Raw genomic sequence first — 16532 nt, 5'->3', positions numbered from 1 at the left:
AAAAATAAACATGCTTTATTTTATTTTATTTTTTTATGATCCGCTGGTCCAAATTCGTTTTGTCTATATGTCATGGTTGAAAATAGTATGCTGCTAAACTGAAATTGTAAGCCTTGTTCAAGTTTAGGAAATAAAGCTGATTATGGTGTGTAAAAAGAAGGGTGATAACCAGCCCCACACCTTTTAATCAAAGCTGTTTTCCCCGGGGTGCAATTTTCACCTTTTTTGTTCGAAGTCAAAGTGATAAGGAACAACTCAGCAGCCTTAAATAGCAATCATCTTTTTTTTTAGAAGATTAATGTCTGCTTCCACCCATGGCAATGCAAAGGTTACCTTTGCTTTAATAAACTATTAAAATTGTTATTTAATAAACCATTCGAAAGAGCGCACATTATCAAAGGGAGCACGGGAGCAGATGTAGGTTAATAGCAACACATTATTTTCAGTACTATATGGGGACGCTTCTGTTGGGCAATTAACAGATTAATGAACGAAAGACAGGTATTGTATTACCTTCGTGTGGCTGATGACGTCACTAAGGGACAGTGCAATAATTCAGGTCAGCAGCTACACATAAAAACTCGCGCGCCTTCCCGCCATCTCAGAGGAGTACGGGATTACACCTTTACACTTTTTTCTCCCTTAAAAAGATCTGCTTTTTATACCCTTTTATTTTATTTTAAGCGGGACAGATGTTATTTAAAAATATATAAATGATATTACTCATCAGCCTAGTTTATTTAAAAAGGTACATGGTTAGGACTATAAAATGATTGGAATTTATTAAATACGATGCAACACTTCATAACAGCTCTCATTAAAGTTAACAAATATTATTGCATCAATCGTTAATGTATTTCTTTATATATAGTTTAAGTTAAAAATGCTTAATATATTTTCATAATTGGCTATTTCACATTTAATTTTATATTCAAATGCACATAAACTGATTCAGTAAAACTATTATTTTTAAATTACTTCTTAATAACATTTATTTTGAACAAATTTTTTATAGATGGACCTGCAGCCTCAGCTTTCTGTTCTTGGCTGATAGAAGTGGAACCCGACGTGGTCTTCTCCTGCCCATCCGCCTCAAGGTTCCACGTGTCGTGCATTCTGAGATGCTATTCTGCTCACTACAATTGTACAGAGTGGTTACTTGAGTTACTGTATCCTTTCTGTCAGCTCGAACCAGTCTGGCCATTCTCCGTTGACCTCTCTCATCAACAAGGCATTTTTGTCCACAGTACTGCTGCTCACTGGATGTTTTTGGCACCATTCTGTGTAATCTCTAGAGACTGTTATGTGAAATACTCAAACCAGCCCATCTGGCACCAACAATCATGCCACGGTCGATATCACTGAGATCACATTTTTTCACCATTCTGATGGTTGATGTGAACATTAACTGAAGCTCCTGACCCCTATCTGTATGATTGTATGAATTGCATTGCTGCCACACAATTGGCTGATTAGATAATCGCATGAATAAGTAGGTGTACATGTGATCCTAATAAAGTGGTCACAGAGTGTATGATGACTAGGCCTATAACATATTTAATAAGTAGTACTAAATCAGATCTGTTAGGCAACAAAAAAGCAAAATTAGTAGCCTATGTGTTAAATTAAAAAAACAATGTGTGTCAATTCTGGGAAGGTAAGCTTAAGGTAATACAAAATAAAAACCTAAAAAGAACGTTCACAGAAGGTTAGGAGTATTTACAAATCCCATAAAAGCAGCTTACTTTTTATAAAGTAATTTATATTTCCGGGTTCAATACAAGGTAGGCTCAATCGACAGCATTTGTGGCATAATGTTGAATGCAACAACAAAATATTTCGACTCATCCCTCCTTTTCTTTATAAAAAAAATCAGCAAAAATGGAGGTTACAGCGAGGCACTTACAAAAGAAGTGAATGGGGCCAATTTTTGGAGGGTTTAAAGACAGAAATGTAAAGCTTATAATTTTATAAACGCACACATGAATTATTGTTAAAACATGTATTATTTAAGCTGTAAAGTTGTTTAAATAGTCATTTACCGGGATTACAGGGTTTACGGCATTACATCATCACGGCAACAAGGTTGTAAAATTTTATATAACTTTACAAGGAAAAGGTTATAAAGCTATTCTATCACACGAAAATAATGTTAACATGCATATGGCTTACTTCTTGTGGCTATACTTTGAAACAGTGAGCATTTTAACGTTTACAGATTGGCCCCATTCACTTCCATTGTAAATGCCACACTGGAACCCAGATTTTAGCTTTTTTTTTTTTTTTTTTTTTTTAAAGAAAAGGGGGCACAAGTCAAAATTACTTTTTGTGGTAATCAACATTATGCCATAAATGCTGTCGACTGATCTTAACTTGTATTGAACCCGGATTATTGCTATAATCGCTGCCCTATGGACCAGCATTGGACTCTGGACAGCAAACTCAACAGGCCAATTATTAAACTTAATAGATACATTATTTAGATACAAACAAAGCGATAAGAAATTGCTTATGAGTGTTGCTCTTTTGCGCCATGACTCCATCACTGAGACCGGACATAAAGTCAGATGTTGCCTTCAGATGTGCATCGTCTTCGGCTGGAAAGAACACTCAGAGTGAGTCTCCCAGGTGGCTGTTAAATGCTCTGGGAACCTCCTGACATCACTACAGGAGGCTGACTTGTGCTTGTCTTCTGTCTAAGCAGGTATTGTCCAAACATGTCAAACAGTCAGGGGAGTAGTGAGCCTAACATCCGCTCAACCATAAAAAAGAGCCAGACTATTAACGGGGAAGTGCTGGTGTAGTCTAATAGGGGGGCACCACGGGGCAAACGTCTCAATCTGTCAATCAGCCGGGCTACATCAGAAACAAACTCACCAATCAGTGTCTCATTACACGCAACAGTGAAAGTGGTGTGGTGAGTGACCTTACACACGTCGCAAAAAGGGTAAGTTGCTGACCAAAAAAAAAAAAAACAAAACAAAAAAAACAAACAAATTAACTGCATTCTATCAGTCATTCAGACGAAAAATAATTCGTTCTGAACAGTTAACAGACTATTCAGACGTCACAATGTCATCGAGGGATATAAAGAAACTCATGACATTAAAAACAAACATATTAACCAAAAATTTGGAAGACAGATTGCTTGACTGAAGAATTACGCAGCGGTTAAACATCCTCCCATAAAGTTCTCGCATGCCATGATCGAAAAATACAAAATTCTCACGCTTGTTTTTACGTTGAGTCATTGCGCCCCCTAGCGTAAAAATCTGTATATTGACATTTCAAATGGGATGTTTTAACTCAAGAGTTCAGTCGTTCAGGAAAAACTAGATTGTAATGTCCAGCATAAAGGTGCTCTGTAGAAATCAGATGCCATCTCTCATAATCACCACTTTTATCAACACATAATTAATAAGTATTCCTCTGCAGAATAACACATTCTCATATTTATCTGTGCTGGATTTTACTAAAACAATTCTTTTAAACATTTAGTTCCAGAAGAAGTCCATCAGATGCAGCTTTTATTGCTTGATTTTCCAGGAAACACTTTACAACAAAGGCACTTATGTATTTGGCAGAACATTTAGAATATCTCACAATAGTAAAAATAAAATAAAAAAATAAGGGCACACAGGCAACAAAGCTAATTTCACCTGCATCTGAAATGCTTTTAAAATTGCAATTCATAATTGCTGCAGCGAGCAGGCCATTTGCGGTGAACACAAAGTCTGGTTTGCCAATTACTATCAATGTAAAAGAACAGAAGACTTCTGTTCTCTATGCCTGAAATACATGTAATATATTAGTTGTGTGAGTCAACATTTCTATTTAATCCAAAATTATTAGAAAATGACCCAAGTAATTGACCTATTACTGAAGATTATCATGATTAAAAGAGAGAAAAAATACTGTGCAAGGTGTAGGAAGAAAGTGTATTGGTAGTCAAAGCTGTCGAGGCTCATTATCTCTCAAACAAATAAAAACACTGATATAAAAGTGCGAGTGCATATTAAAAGATCCCAAAGCTTCAAATTAAATAAACAAGTGCTTCTGGCTCAAATTATGTCTTTGGCTCTAATGTCTCTTAGCTATTCCAAAAATGGAATCAAACATTACTGATATAATATCTAAAATATACAAACATTTGTTTTGCCAGTTGAAATGATAAATGCCGTAAGTCAGTTTCAACACCGCATGATCACAGGAGGATACGGAGGTCAGGGTTAATTATGTGGTCAGCTGGGCAACACCTCAGCAGGTACAATGGATGTAAGGTGAAATGAAGAGGAGTCTCTATGTTGTATGAGTTTAAAGAGTAGCTCTTCTTTCTCCTGGCTGAGCTTCTGGCTCTTCAGAGACTGTTTCTCTAGCGCCTCCTGCAGCTCATTCTGCTCCTTGGAGAGTTGTCTGTAAAAAAAAAAAAAAAAAAAAAAAAAAAAAAAGTATAAGAGAAAACTGACAGAGAAAATTCTTTCTTTGTCATCAGATATAAATATTAAAACAAATCACTTACTCATAATTGGTTGATCTTGTAAATGACAATGCAAATGGTAATATAATCATAATACTCCAGATGGCGCTATACACAAACATTTGAGTTAACAAATGTTCAATCTCATACTTGCTGTTAGTGCAAAAATAGAATTGACTGTGTGTAGCAAACATAACAAAACAAAAAATAAAACAGACCATTTAATTCTAAGGCTCAGATTGAGGGGGAAAATGGTCATTAAAAAAATAAATACAATTTTCACTATCATTATAAGTAGACCTCAGAGCAAAACATACTGCTAAATAATTATTATTATAAATAAATGTTATTATGTATAAGTCTTCTTTAAATAATTAGCCTTTATCAACAATCTTCAGAGTGAAAGCATTAAGGCTAGTCATACTGTATGAGGCTTTGATAGTTGTCTATCCGGACCCTGAAGTCCTCATTCTGCTGTAGAACATGCAGGAGCTGATCCTCCAGTGAGAGATTCTTCTCAACCTGACAATCAGGACGGAACAATAAGCAGAACATTATACAAACTGCTGAGAACATCTTTAAATAATCAGTACATCAAAGCTTCCAGCCTCAGTTGGTCACTTGTGCATTTCTTTAAGCAAAAAAAAAAAAAAAAAAAAAAAAAAGTCAATTTGCAACATGCAAATAAACAACATGAATACACAAACAACATGCACCCATTCCCAATTTTGTAAACACTTTCTCTGACAGTAAACTCAAGCTGACATGTGCTGCAGAGTGATATGCAGTACTCCAAAACTATTTTAAACAGCATTTTGCTTTTACAATTATGCAAGCAAATTATGCAAGCACACTTATGACCATATTGAGAGAAAAAATCATTTGCGAAAGCAAAATGTTTATTAACAGTTTTCCACCCATTTTGACCAATGCTATTCCATGACTTTCCATGAATTTTCCAAGTGATTGTGATTACTGTATATGGAATTTTAAAAATCAATTTAATTTAGACTGCTTTGCTAATGAATTATTCAGACAAATTGTGAACCATTTTGACCTATACATTGACAAGAATCGACTCAAAAACGATTCGCTCACAAATTGGTCATCACAATGGCTTGCGAGCCAGTTTTACTCTAGTCTACACAACAGCAAAATCTAGCTAGTAAGATGTTTTCAGAGCATAGGAGAACCTAAAAATTTGACTTTTGCTGGCTTTCCATGACTGTGGGAGGAACCCTGTATTAAAAATGGATAGCTGATATAAAATATTTTTTGGGAAGTTGACATGTCCATCTAAAACCATTCTGAACAGCATTTTGAAAATTCTTTTATAAATATTATGCTCACACTTTTCATGACCATATTAACTGAGAGGATATTTGTGTTTTTAACTCATTTGTGAATGCAATAAGGTGACTAGAACATTTAAAAACTAAAAATGGTGAAAAAAGAGAAATGTGACCAGTTTAACATCAAAATATACATTTTCGCCTATACGTTAATACACATTTTAACCTTAAATCTTTGTTGTTATCAGCTAATCGTGTGGCAGCGGTGCAATAGGAAAAAAATCATGCAGATGTGGGTCAGGAGCTTCAGTTAATGTTCACATCAACCATCAGAATGGGGGAAAAATATGATCTCAGTGATTTCGACCATGGTATGATTGTTGGTGCCAGATGTGCTGGTTTGATTATTTCTGTAACTGCTGATCTCCTGGTATTCTCCCTCACAACAGTCTCTAGAGATTACTCAGAATGGAGCCAAAACCAAAAAAAAAAAAAAAAAAAAACATCCAGTGAGTGGCAGTTCTGCAGACATAAATGCCTTGTTGATGAGAGAGGTCATGGAGAATGGCCAGACTGGTTCGAGCTGACAGAAAGTCTACGGTAACTCAGATAACCACTCTGTACAATTGTAGTGAGCAGAACAGCATCTCAGAATGCACAAAACGTCAAACCTTGAGGCGGATGGGCAACAACAGCAGAAGAACATGTCGGGCTGCAGTGGGTACAGGCTCACCAAAACTGGACAGTTGAAGACTGGAAAAACATAGCCTGGTCTGATGAATCTCGATTTCTTTTGAGGCACACAGATGGTAGGGTCAGAATTTGGTGCCAACAGCATGAATCCACAGACCCAACCTGCCTTGTGACAACAGTCCAGGCTGGTGGTGGTGGTGTAATGGTGTGGGCAATATTTTCTTAGCACACTTTGTGCCCATTAATACCAATCAATCAATCATCGCTTGAATACCACAGCCTTTCTGAGTGTTGCTGTTGACCATGTGCATCCCTCCATGGCCACAATTTACTAATCTTCTAATGGCTACTCCCAGCATGATAATGTCACAAAGCAATAGTTGTCTCAAACTGGTTTCATGAACATGACAATGAGTTCACTGTTCTTCAGTGGCCATCCCAGTTACCGGATCTGTATCCAGTAGAACACCTTTGGGATTTGGTAGAATGAGAGTTTCGCAGCATGAATGTGTAGCTGACAAATCTGCAGAAATTGCGTGATGCAATCATGTCAACATGGACCAGAATCTCAAAGGAATGTTTCCATCTTGTGGAATCCATGCAATGAAGAATTGAGGCTGTTTAGAGAGCAAAGGGAGGCCCTACCCAGTATTAGTATAGTGTTCCTAATAAAGTGCTCAGTGAGTGTAAATCTAAGATTCCATTTTTCCATCCTTCCACTGAAAAGTGAAAAGCTTTCTTTTTAAGCAAAGTGAAGACGTATCTAAAGTGTTAAGAAATTGTAGTGAGGTGAGTAGAGTGTGTACCAGTGTTTCCATGAGCAGCAGTTTGTTCTCCTGCTTCTGTAAATGTTCACGCTTCATTTCAATGACAAATAACAGGCTCTCCTGCTCCTGCTCCCAGAATGCACCAGGGCTGCCATGAGTCTGAGACAGAAATAATGAATGAAGGAAATGAATAAACAGTGTACTGGAACCACAGCTATCTGAAGTGTGCTTTGATAGTACATCTCCATAGTCATAACAACAAACCTCAATATTTCTCTGCAGGTCTCTCCTGAGCGTAGACTCCTCAGCTCTGTGCTTTAACTCATTGAACAGCTTCAGCTCTGACTTCAGCCTTTCAATCTGGTCCTGAGTTCACAGAAAATTCAGACCAATCACTTCAAAGACAATTCTTATAACTGCCTTGACTTGGGAAGCACAGTATATTAGATCAGTTCTCAATACAATTTAAGGCAACAAGGAACAGCTAAATAGACACATGGTTTACCTTCAAAGCATTCTCAGTTGCTGTGTGCGTTTCATTTAAAATGTTCTTCTCTTCATTGTGTAATCGTTGTAGCTCTGCAGAGTAAACAATTAGTTAGGGCTGTCACAATTATAAAATTTGGCTGACGATTAATTGCCAAACAAATAATGTGATTATGATGATTAATTGTCGGTTTTAGGGCTTTCATGATTATGACAATTAATTGTCATACAAATTATAATACTTTTGTCTTGGGTGTATGTGTGCTTCATAAACCTTAAGAAGTCATTTATTCATATTATACTTTTACATAATTTCTTTTAAGGCTTTAAAAACACACAAATGAATTATAAAATCATATTTTAAATATCGAAATATTTACAAAATACTTTTATATCTGGCTCTCTTTTTTAGTCAACTTTAGTCTTAGGTCATTTTGCATTTACACTGTTGTTGTTGGAACCTAGCCAACCTGAATAGCTATTATATTATAGAATTCCAAAATTCTTCGCTCTCCGATTTAACCCACGAGCCCTTATTTCACATGAAAAAAGACCTTTGAGATTCTGTTTCTTCATTCTATAATCTCATTACAAATAGAGTAAGCGGGCTTGACACAGGGCTCCTCTGTGTCACATTTCGGCCTTTAAACCCTCCAAAAATTGGCCCTATTCACTTCCATTGTAAGTTCCTCAATGTAACTCTAATTAAAAAAAAAAAAAAAGTTTGGATGAGTCAAAATAATTGTGGTAATCAACATTATGCTACAAATGCTGTCAATTGAGCTTAACTTGTATTGAACCCGGTATATTAATTTAAAGTGAAACCGGTGCGCTTTGCGTTCACTAAAATCCTCGTTTATATTTTCGCTGGAGTTTGACGCGAACATCTGCAGCATTTCAAGTCCGTTTTGGAAGCGGTTAATCTTCCCGCGCTCTTCAGTAGCTGCACTCAGTGCGGTCCGTGATGCGGCTCAGTGAGTTCGACTGAATGAGACACACAAATGCACCATTCATTCTCCTTTTTGGACAGTAAAATGTAAAATTTTGGACAGTGTTAATATACTTTCTCCCATCCCAGCTTAATATGCAGAGACAACTATAATTAAGTCATTCATAGATTAATTTTCTCAAAAATTGTACACAATGTGTCTCTATGGCACTATAAAAATTCCTGTGATTATTTTGAGTGACCAACTTAACAATGTTACTCAACCAATGACGTGAGTTGGGGGCGGGACTATCTGAACAACAGTGATGAGGGGCATGTTCGGAAAGCTGTTTTGAAAACATTGTTTATTTTTGTAATTCTATTTAATGTCACACAAATTGCATACTTTAGCTTTAAGAATCTGCACTATTTATGTAGTGTACTAAACATGTAAACAAATTTGTGTTAGTGACCATGTTAACTCCTTTGTACTAAAGGCCAGATTTAATTACTTCCATTGAAGCACACAAGATGCTCTGTGAAACATTCTCAAATCATGATGGGATAATATGGATCATAAGGTTTTGCACTTGTGAAGTTCATTCCATTAAAACGAAAGGGACAAAATACCATCTTATCAGCCAAATTGCAGATAATACAATTTATAATGAAAAATTGTGTTAAATTAGAAAGCTAGTGGTCTCAGACTTTTGAACCCCACTATATATAAATAGGTTTTACATTTACGCTCTTGGCAGATGCCTTCTCATCAAAGCGACTCAGACACAAATACATACACATACAAAAAAAAGTAACTGTATGGCAGCTGTTGTTAGTCTGTATTAGATGGCCCCCATGTTCTGACCTTCTGTTGCTCTCTGATGCTGTTCTAATGTGCTCCTCATCTGCTTTTCATGAATATCATTTAGATCAGCCGTTATTTCAGTCTTTACCTGTTAACACATAAGAAAAGACAATGTACTACAGAGCATGTAAATATAACAGTGATTGAGTGCCTTTTTATCTGAACTAACAAAAGTCAAATTTGGAGGAAAAGATACATTACATAACAGGTTGATATATGATATAAAAAGGCCAATAGTTAAAAAAAAATAAAAAATAAAAAAAAGGAAGCACAAGTACTGAACAAACACAGAAAATGCCATCTTTTGTTCCCCCTTGTTAAAACAAGTAGTGTTCCACAGTATGTTTAAACACAAAAACCAGCCCTCTTCACAGGGCAATGAATAACATCCCTCCCTGCAAACAAGTTTAGCTTTGTTGGTCAGAGGTTACCACAAGGACAGATGTACCAAAGCACTGATTCTAAAGCCCTGTTCAGATATCAAAACAAATGTGCACAGAATTTCCCATGTTCCCAATTATGCTGGCATGGCTTGTTTATTACCACGGACAACTCCATAATACATAACCTGCTGACATAATCTGGGAAGAAGACTAGTCTTTCTTGATTGGCTTTTAACTTGAAGCTACATGTACTTAAGAGACGTGTTCAATTCACAAGACAGAAAAGATAAAGAGCATGATGGGGTATGCAGATGAGGCTTTTTAAATGAAAAAACTCAGAGGGGAAGACTATCAGTCAAAAATAAATAAAATAAATAAATAAATAAATAAATAAAAACATAAATTTCGGTCTGTTCCTCACACAAATGCTATTGTGACTTCATAAAACTTGGAATATGGTGCACGAGTCGTATGGAACACTTCTTTGAAACTGAAATTTAATTTAGTAAGCTCTCATTTACTTTCATTACATTGAAAAGAGTGGCCACGATATTTGTAAAAAATTCACCTTTTGTGTTCCACTGAGGAAATAGTCATGCGGGTTTGGGATTAAATTATTTGAAAATATATAAACAGTATTTTGCCACTTACCTTATTTTGTCATCAGATGACTGTTTTTCTCATAAATTATGTTTTAAAAATGTACAAAGTAGTAAAAAAAAGCTTTTATCATTTTAAAAATAAATAATTTCCATTGAACGTGGATTGGATCAGTTGAACACATGACAGGGCAAAGTTTTAAAGAGAGCCTCAATGAAAAGATAAACAGAAGATACTAATATATATATATATTATATATATATATATATATAAAAAATAATGACTATATCAAAGCATGATGATTGAAATTAAACAATATTATTTTGTTCTTCTAAAAGATTTTTGCACTTTTTTTTGCAGTCACATCTGCATCGCAAATTCATATTACGCATATGTCGGGCAATTCCACAGAAATGTCAACCACAACAAAATAAAGTTAACCAAAAAAACAAGATGCCATTTTGAGTTCTGTTGTGGTATAACGCCATACACACCGCTAGAGGGCGCCGCTTGCTTACACAATGCTGACTTAAACGCTGACTGAATCGCTGAATGCAGTCTATTTTATAAGTTTTCATAGTTTAGTAATCGCGCAAGACCATACTGTGATTTCAGTCTTAACTCAATCGATCGTGTAGCTTTAATGGATACCATACCAATGTCTAAGATGTCAAAGTTGGCTGGTTTCAAAGCATTTTGGATGTGGTTTACCTCATTATGTATAGGTAATATAGGTAAGTGCTGCTTTCACAACTGTCATGTCTGTAACAACGGTTATTCTTACCATCGTAATGTTCTTAGTGCCATCCTTTATATATTCTTTGACTATCATCATTTCTGGATTGTGCATTTGAATTCACAGAGTTTTTACAAAGTGTGATGATAATTAATTATAAATAAACCATACTTTTTTTCACATTGGTGTTTATGCTTAAAAATGATTTGCTGATGGTTTTAATTTGGTCAATAATTGGCCGATATATCGGTGCATCCCTAAAGGAAATGTGTGTATTCTGTAAATATTGCCAGAGTTTTCATTTTTGAGTGAACTATTGCTTTAAATTAAAAGGGTTCTCTACCTTGTCTGTAATGCTATGGACCAACGTGCAAATGTCTCCAGGATGGTCCTTGAGGAGCTTGTCTCTCTCATGGTCTCCTGAAGCCCTCAAAACTGCACGTAGTATCTTTAGCTGCCGCTCATAAGTCTCCAATCGACTCTCCAAGCCAGAGTTCTGCTCGTCAGATGAGAGAATACCTAGCGGAGAACAATTAAACAATACATTGTTTGCCCTAGGGTACATCTGAAACAATATCTCCATGAACGCAAGCCAGGATCGCTCAGGGCCAGGAACAAAAGAGCTCGAACAGGTCCATGCAACCCAACATTACCACTACCAAACCCTGCGCCAACATCAACATGCTTCACAATGAACTCATGCAACATTAAAAAACTTACATAAACAAGTTATGTACACATTAATACATAATAACTGTAGCTTATGCATTTGGATCTACAAGTTCTGAACAAGCATTTGAGGATTCAACTGGGACATTATGAAATACTCTGCTCATATTTGATCATGACATGCTGCTAGATAGGTAGAATGGTTTATAAAATGTTTTGACTGCAAAGAACCCTATGTTCAGAATATTACCAAATGCATTCGCATAATATGATTCAGAGAAACCACTTACCATTTCCATCTTTAAGGCCGATGACCTCCTTAATTTGCTTATCACCTTCTTTTGCTTTGTTTTTCTTCTGAATGAAGAGAAATAAATGATTAATTTATTGCAGTGAAATCAAAGCTAGCAGACAAAGTGTCAGTAATTCAAAAACTAGCAGACAAACTCAGTCTACACATGCAACACATTACATTTAACAGGTGTCATAAATTGATATGTTACATTCCAAACCAGTCTTATTTTACCAGTGAGAAATGAACTCAAGATTGCACAACCATGACATCATCTATAAATCACTCGCAGTAACATGGCACCCTTTAAAAACTTGACTCATTTTTCCTCAGTAGGTAACTTGAAGCTAAATGTTGAGATATTTCTCAATCAGCAGCATTTGTGGCATAAAATCTGGGTTCCAGTGGGGCACTTACATTGAATTAGAGTTGGGATACTCGAGTCACGAGTCCAATTTTAATGGACTTGGACTTGTCACAGACTCGGATGCATTTTTACTTGGACTCGAACCTTTGGGACTCAGGATTTTTTTCCGAGTCCATGACATTTGTGATGCAATGAAAAATAAATAAATAACAAAACAGAAATTAATGAACAAATCTCTGTCTGCATGCAGCTGTATTAGCCCGTGAAGTCGTAGACATAGCCAGAGTTGTTTCACTGTGTTTAAGCAAACACACACATACGCACACACATAAGCACAGGCACACTCATCAGTCAGCCAATACGCTTGAATGTTACTACAGGGACTACTGTATAACATCAACTACCGAGGTGGCTGGCACAACGAAAACATTAAGACAGGTATGTATCCAATGTAATAGAAACTAAACAAGGCAGTTTCACATGACACGGGACCTGACAACTGATAAAAATTGCGTGTGGCATTTGTGCAGGCAAGACGGTGCTTGAACTGCGGTTTCATCATGGTTAAAAACTTAAGTTTTCAGTCTTAAGAGTCAAGTCACCCACATCATGTCTCTCACAGTTTACTAAAAACAGCATATTGAAATAAAAATACATAAAAATAGTATTAATATTGGATATTAAGTCTTTTTAAGCATAATGCATCTACACGTGTAGGCTTCTGTAGTCTCTTGTGGTCCACACAGTGTTGTCAGCTTGAACTGGTCCATAATAGCTTGATGAATTAACTGTGTAACCTTTTAAATAGTCGGGGAAAAAAGCATTATTGCTAAAGCAAACAGCAACTCTAAACAGATAAACAACACCTATTTATTATTGATTGACTATTTTCAAAGCATTGACGTGCTGCTTAAAATACATTCTTTTACAGCATTAGGATATTTTGGGCAGTGAAACATTTGGTTTATAATTTAATTATAGGCTATAAAATAAATGTATTATTCAATGATAGAGTTTGTGTATGATGCTAAACTTCATGTTATGAGATGAATTTAGTTGGTTATGATGTTTTTATTTTACATTTTTATTTAATTTTTATTGTAAACCACCAGGTAACTTATGCACATCTTTTTTTTTTTTTTGCCAATATCTCTGACACTTTTGAAGGACAATTCTGTTAAATTTATGACTCAAAATTATTATTCTCCATGTTTCTGCGGTTAAAGAAGAGCTCAATAAAATTTAGATAGAGAAAAAAGATTCCGAAAGAAATCTCAGTGTAGACTATTATTTCTTTAGATAGGGATAATTTTAAATAAAAATAAATTAACATTCGAAACAATAATAACCCTGGTTGTAATGACTAACGCAGCTTTCACTTTCTTTAGTCTATGTTTGAGTGGAGGGGAAAAAGTAACAAATAACTGAAATGTCAACAGAACGCAATAAGACTTGTGTTGAAGGACAGTTTTGTCTTCATACACCTAAAGCATACTTTCATTCTGAAACCACTTTGAAGTCTGTTCAGCAGGATACTAATCATAAAATGTATATATGAAATGCAACAGAGGTTTTTTTGTTACATTTAGATTGACAAACTGTTTTTCTTAGTTGTGAAGTTTAAAATGAACTTAAAATATTGATGTTGAGTTTACGGTTACAATTTTAATTCAGATACATGAACAGATTCATTCGGACTCGGCCTGTTATGGACTCGGACTTGAGTCCAACTTGGCCCCTTTTGGACTCGGACTCGATTGTTTAAACACTCGGACTCGACTAAGGTGGACTCGAACCCAACACTAGTTAAAATAAACATTATTTCAAATGAATAGTTTAAAATATTTTAAAAAGCGCTGAAAGTCAGGAACGAGAACACTTTCATAATTCCATAGGGAGTAAAGAACGTGCCACTCCAGTGTGAATTTTAAAGATTTCTCGAGGTCAGCGCTGTTCACAGGTGATTTCATTTTTGGAAGCTTACGTGCAAAACGTCTGCCGAGATATACCCACACCGCATCAAAACACTCAGAGTGCAAAATGTCTCTCCTCTGAGAGCAAAAATTACATCTTTTGTTTGCATTTCAGGTTAGAGGATCAGCAACTGATTATTATTTAATTCAAGCGGACACCCTCAATCAAGAGTTACAAAATAACGTTTGACCCAAGTCAAATCCTCCTTGTCATTGACTTGAGATGTCTTGCCATTTGTCATCAAAACAATGTTTTCTGACATGCAAACAGTATAAAGTGACAGGAAGACATGTACTCGGCCATGTCACTGTGAGACCCATAAACCAACCAAAGCTGTTCTTGGTTGTGGAATGTCACTCATGCGTCATGTAATATAAACATGACAATCTAAGGATGAAAATATCTACAAATATTCGAATATTCATTGAAACGATTTTGCAGGCTAGAGTAGGGTTACTTAATCATGAATACAAAGCCAAGGCAGAAACTGCTTTCATCACATAATTCAGCTTAATCCACAAAACCACTGCATGTACTGGCCCTCTATGGCCGAGAACCAAATGTTCTGAAACTTTAATCAACACTTGGTTTTATTACACTTCACCATCATGTGGTTAAGTGCTTTTGATGCAGCTTCAATAGAGGCTGTAATTGTGAGTGTAAAGCTTTCTCTGTTTAGTCTTCAGAGACTTTTCACACTTCTCCAGTTGTCCAAGCCAAGTATACTAACACACGGCTATATGATAAACAGGACCAAACGAATTCTCTCTGGTGTGGGCCTGTTTATAGGTCACATTAAAACATGCAGTGTGAAACTTGGGACCCTGTGCCCATCACATTCATAACATTGAGTCTAAATCCTTCAACAATCTGGGCTAATGAAAGCTTGACCATGCCTTTAGCAGAGCCAGATTTTATTGTATGTTTAAAGGGGCACAATGATTGTGTTGATTTCTCCCGCGCATTTAAACTTTTACATTTAAATGTAATGTTATGCTGACGTTCTTAGCTCTAACGGTTCTTCTATTATTCAAATGCGGAACGATTATAAATGGGGATATAAAATGATAACACAACAAAAATGTAGGATAAAACGTCCTTTCATTATCATAACGGATGCCAGAAGCACATTTAAAATACAGCAGATGTCACATGCTGAACCCTGAATCTGTTTCTAATTAAAAACGTCCATAAGTCGTGAAAGTAACACAAGAGTTTTCACATCGACTAACGCATTAGGGAGGAAGTAACAAGTGATTTGAGAGAACAAAACAACAGTGGCTCCCATAATAAAGACACGTGCTGTAAGACATTTCTAACGTCTCAAAAGCGGGTACAGGTCTCATTGTAACTTTGTATTATTTGTGAACATACTGAATAAGCTTTACGAAGCATTATTTACCTTTTCCCGGGAGATCTGGCCACAGACTTTGCTGTTGTGACAACCCATACTCCTCTGCCTTGCCTCTATATTCTAACCCCCGTCTTCGGTACGGTGGTAGTAGTAGTAGCAGCAGCAGCAGATCGCCTAACTTTTTGGCTGCCTCCACCCGTTCAAATATTCGGATCTATTCGAATAGGCCAAGAGGAGAGGGGCGGGAACTTCAGAGTCAGGGGGCGTTTCAAAAACGCAGTCAACATTTACATGAACAATTTACGCGGAGTTCACGGAAAATTGGTGTATCCGTGCACAGATGCGTATACTGCTGAAAGCCGCAACTTCCTCTAACATAGCCTCAATGCAATCAGCTTTTACATTAATGTACCAATAAAGCTGCCACATATTAGGGCACAACTTTATTTTTAGTAACTGTCCAATAAGTGAAAGGAAAGTAATTTTTGGGGAAAAGCCCCCCTGTTACAGGGGCTAATTGTGTTTCTTAAATTTGCTTTTCTTAACTGTGGCAAATATATTTGTTATGAAAAATCTTCAAAGTGGGCTCAACTTGACTGATCCAATCACAATGGAGATTAATATGTTTACAGAATAGCCTACTTGAGAT

At 36.1% G+C, this 16532-nt stretch overlaps 1 protein-coding gene across 1 annotated transcript; it reads right to left on the bottom strand.

Annotated features, from left to right (window-relative positions):
• Nucleotides 1-3493: 3493 nt before the first annotated feature.
• Nucleotides 3494-16118, bottom strand: LOC127413453 (coiled-coil domain-containing protein 69-like). Its single transcript, XM_051650623.1, has 9 exons — nucleotides 15932-16118; nucleotides 12187-12253; nucleotides 11571-11746; nucleotides 9509-9596; nucleotides 7735-7808; nucleotides 7494-7595; nucleotides 7269-7388; nucleotides 4902-4999; nucleotides 3494-4413 (listed from the first exon to the last, which is right to left on the bottom strand). Exons 1-9 carry the CDS (start codon nucleotides 15977-15979, stop codon nucleotides 4242-4244), a joined length of 945 nt encoding a protein of 314 aa, XP_051506583.1. The 5' UTR covers nucleotides 15980-16118; the 3' UTR covers nucleotides 3494-4241.
• Between the last annotated feature and the right edge of the window lie 414 nt (nucleotides 16119-16532).

Source organism: Myxocyprinus asiaticus, chromosome 22, assembly GCF_019703515.2.
Source record: "Myxocyprinus asiaticus isolate MX2 ecotype Aquarium Trade chromosome 22, UBuf_Myxa_2, whole genome shotgun sequence".
Classification (NCBI taxonomy): Eukaryota; Metazoa; Chordata; class Actinopteri; order Cypriniformes; family Catostomidae; genus Myxocyprinus; species Myxocyprinus asiaticus.
This window is presented reverse-complemented; position numbering and strand designations above follow the sequence as displayed.